Genomic DNA, 3352 nt, shown 5'->3' with positions numbered 1-3352 from the left:
CACGAATCTCCCCAAAGGGCCAAGACCCAATGAGCAGACTGAAGCGAACTTCAGGGGCGGCTGCTCCCCGTGGTACCATGTTTTAGTCTTTGGTGTGACCTGTAGCCCAAGCTTGCGCTTAAGCTACTGCCAGTCGAGCCCCCAAAAATTCCGAGGAATTCTTAAGAACCCGACTGTATGATTTTTTTGTTATCCCTTTCATTTTTGTGTTTGTTATATAATCGCAAACCCATTCAATGAATTTGATAGTATTTCAATATAGCACTTTTCTGACATCTCTCACCATGCCGACATTCAATAAACCAGACATGCGAATGTCGGACATAGTGCATTTGGATTTTAGTCGCCTCATACGACAGGCATGCCTTACCGCGGGAATATTCTTATCTCCCTCCCCGCAGGGAGACGCCAGCGGATCAGTCCGACTGAAGGGTAAGTTGGGAAGCGAGATGCCTCCTGGACGGAAGAGGAGGACGAAGGCCCTCGCTGGAAGCGGAGAATCCGCCGCTTCCACAGTCGTGGATGACTCCACGTCGGGCGGCGAGGGGGAAACGACGGGAACGGTAAAGTCTCCACCGCGGAGTAAGGCGCGTTTGGGGTCGCCGCGTAAGGAGAACGGAAGCGAGGGAGGGAGCGAGAGCTGTGGCGGGAGTGCCACCGTGGCCTCCGTCGAGAAGGTGGTTACGCGTGCTGGGTCGCCGCGTAACGTAGGGGGTACAGAGGGAGGGAGCGGGAGTTGTGGCGGGAGTGCCAACGTGGCCTCCGCTGAGAAGGCGGTTACGCGTGCTGGGTCGCCGCGTAACGTAGGGGGTGTCGAGGGAGGGAGCGGGTGTTGTGGTGGGAGTGCCATGGCCACCACCGAGAAAGCGATTGCGTGTATGGGGTCGTCGCGCAGTGACGTGGGGAGCGGTAGTGGAAGCGTGGCCCATCCGGCTGGTACGGTGGGCAAAGGAGTGGGCGTCGCGAGGGGGCGTTTCAATGCAGGCACTCGTATCTCGAGTGCAAAAAGAGGGAACGCGGGTTCGGTCTAGGGGATCTTTGGTTGTTGGGGGTGGGGCAGTCAGCCATGTTGCGGCTGCCAAACGGATTACGGGGGAGCTTAACGAGCTAGTATTCGAGGCCAAGTGTTTTGATGCAGGGACCGCGAAGGGGCTGTTGGAGCTTGCCTCAAAGTATGAGGCGCTCCTGATGACGGTAATTACCGAAAATGCCCATCTTCGCGGTCAGGTAGATGCCCTTAGGGGAAGTTGCAGGGGCCACCACTCGACGCCGAGCAGGTCAATGCCGGCTCCGTCGGCACCGATGCCTCCGCCTCCTGCACCTGTGCTGGATGCGATCACACCGGTGACGCCGAAGCCTGTGGAGACCTGGTCGGTCGTGGTGAGGAGTAAGGGGCCTGCAACTTCCTCTAAGGAGGTTATAAAGAAGGTGGTCAAAGAAGTGGGTCCCTCACTTGATGTGAGGGTCCATGATGTTAGACCAATTAAGGGTGGTGGGGCGGTTATTCGCACTCCCTCTGTTCTTGAGAGAGAGAGTTGCGAATAACAAAAAATTAGGGGAGGTGGGGTTGGACGTCTCTGTCAACCGGAAGTTGGGTCGTCGGGTGGTGGTCCAGGGGGTCCATACGGAGATCTCCCATGAGGAATTCATGGAGGATCTACTCCGGCTGAACCTCCAGGATTTCAGCCCGGCGTCCCAGAGGACTGACGTGAGGATGGTCAGTCGTCCCTGGAAGGTGGCCGCTGACGGTAGCACCAACGTCGTCCTGGAGGGTACGGACAAGTTGATGTCCGCCCTCTTGGAGAAGGGTCGGTGCTACATAAAGTGGTTCTACTTCCGGGTGCGACCGGATAGCCCCGTCGCTGGCTGCTTCCGGTGTATGGGATTTGATCATCGGGTGGCTGAGTGTAGGGCCAAAGCAGATGTCTGTCGGAGGTGCGGTCAAGAAGGCCACAAAGCTGCCAGTTGCGTCAATGCACCCCATTGTCGCAACTGTGAGTTTAAGGGTAGACCAGCTGGGCATCTGATGATGTCAGCTGTCTGCCCTATATATTGTGGCCTTGTTGAGCGCGCCCTCGCCAGACACTGATGGGAGGGATTATCCAGCTCAACTGTCAGGGCTCTTATGCCGTAATGTGTGAGTTGGGGGATTGCATGGTTGAGGGTGGGTGCAGTATTGCTCTACTCCAGGAGCCCTACGCCACCAATGGTGTGGTTCGGGGTCTTCCTGGGGGTTTTAAGGTCTTCACTGACCTTAGAGCTAACGCTGCAATAGTTGTGAATAATCCACACTACGATTGCGTAGTTGTGGATTCTTCACAACTGGGTATATGTGTAGCGATAGAAGGGGAGTTCGGTAGGATGATTGTCGCTAGTTTATATTGTAAATATAGCGAGCCCCTAGAGCCCTACCTGGGCTACATGGATAAGCTGCTACTACTTGCGAGTAGCAGTCCATTTATCCTAGGGCTGGATGCGAATGCCTCGTCCTCGATGTGGTTTAGTAAGGTATCCCGGCATTCGTCTGGATACCAAAGCCACAGTCGAGGCGAGGCATTAAGCGAATGGGTGGTGGCTAAAAGCCTCCACATTTTGAATGAGCCGAGTGAATGGTATACGTTTGATGGGCCTGGGGGCGTAAGTGACATTGACGTGACGCTTATGAATGAGGCAGCAAGTAGGGCTTTCAGCGTTAGATGGGAGGTTAGGGGAGGGTGGGGATTGAGTGACCATAATTTGATTCAAATTATGGTTACCCCTCAATCCCCTCCCTTGCCTTATGAGAGTCCATTGCGGCGATGGCGTACCGCTGGTACTGACTGGAACCAATATGGACTCTCGGTTAGGGAAGCGGTATTTAGCATACCGCTTAGAGAGTTTGAGGAGTTGGGGGTTGACGAGCAGATTGCTCGTCTATATGAGGTAGTGTGGGGGGTTAATGATAGGGTTTTTGGTAGGTATGAGTGTTCCAGACTTAGTAAAATTAAATGGTGGACGCATGAGTTAACCTTGAAGAGGAGGACTGTCAGGCGATTGAGGCGAAAGTTTCAACGCGCCCGGCGGTCCAATTCTGATAGGCTGTCCCAGCTTAGGTATGAATTTAGTTGTGCGGATAGGGAATATAAGGAGATGCTGGTGAAAAGTAAAGAGGAAGAGTGGAGGAGTTTTGTGAGAGAGAATAGGAACGACCCCTGGGGTCAGGTCTATAGGATCTGCCGGGGTCGTAGGAGGGAGGATATTACCTCTCTTCGCGTCGGTGACACTCTGTTGTCGTCGTGGAGAGAGTGTGCGGGGGTTCTGTTAGGTGCGTTCTTTCCTAGGTCGGAGGTGCTGGTACCTCAAGCACAAGAGG

The 3352-nt window shown here is 54.5% G+C and overlaps 1 protein-coding gene across 1 annotated transcript; it reads left to right on the top strand.

The window, feature by feature from the left end:
• Positions 1–449: 449 nt before the first annotated feature.
• On the top strand, positions 450–1031 carry LOC126766714 (keratin-associated protein 5-4-like). The gene has a single exon (XM_050484442.1). The coding sequence runs from the start codon at positions 450–452 to the stop codon at positions 1029–1031; it is 582 nt and encodes a 193-aa protein (XP_050340399.1).
• The last annotated feature ends 2321 nt before the right edge of the window (positions 1032–3352 follow it).

Source organism: Bactrocera neohumeralis, unplaced genomic scaffold, assembly GCF_024586455.1.
Source record: "Bactrocera neohumeralis isolate Rockhampton unplaced genomic scaffold, APGP_CSIRO_Bneo_wtdbg2-racon-allhic-juicebox.fasta_v2 ctg2225, whole genome shotgun sequence".
In the NCBI taxonomy this organism is placed as follows: Eukaryota; Metazoa; Arthropoda; class Insecta; order Diptera; family Tephritidae; genus Bactrocera; species Bactrocera neohumeralis.
The sequence above is the reverse complement of the archived record's forward strand: the minus strand, read 5'-3'. Positions and strand labels throughout refer to the sequence as shown.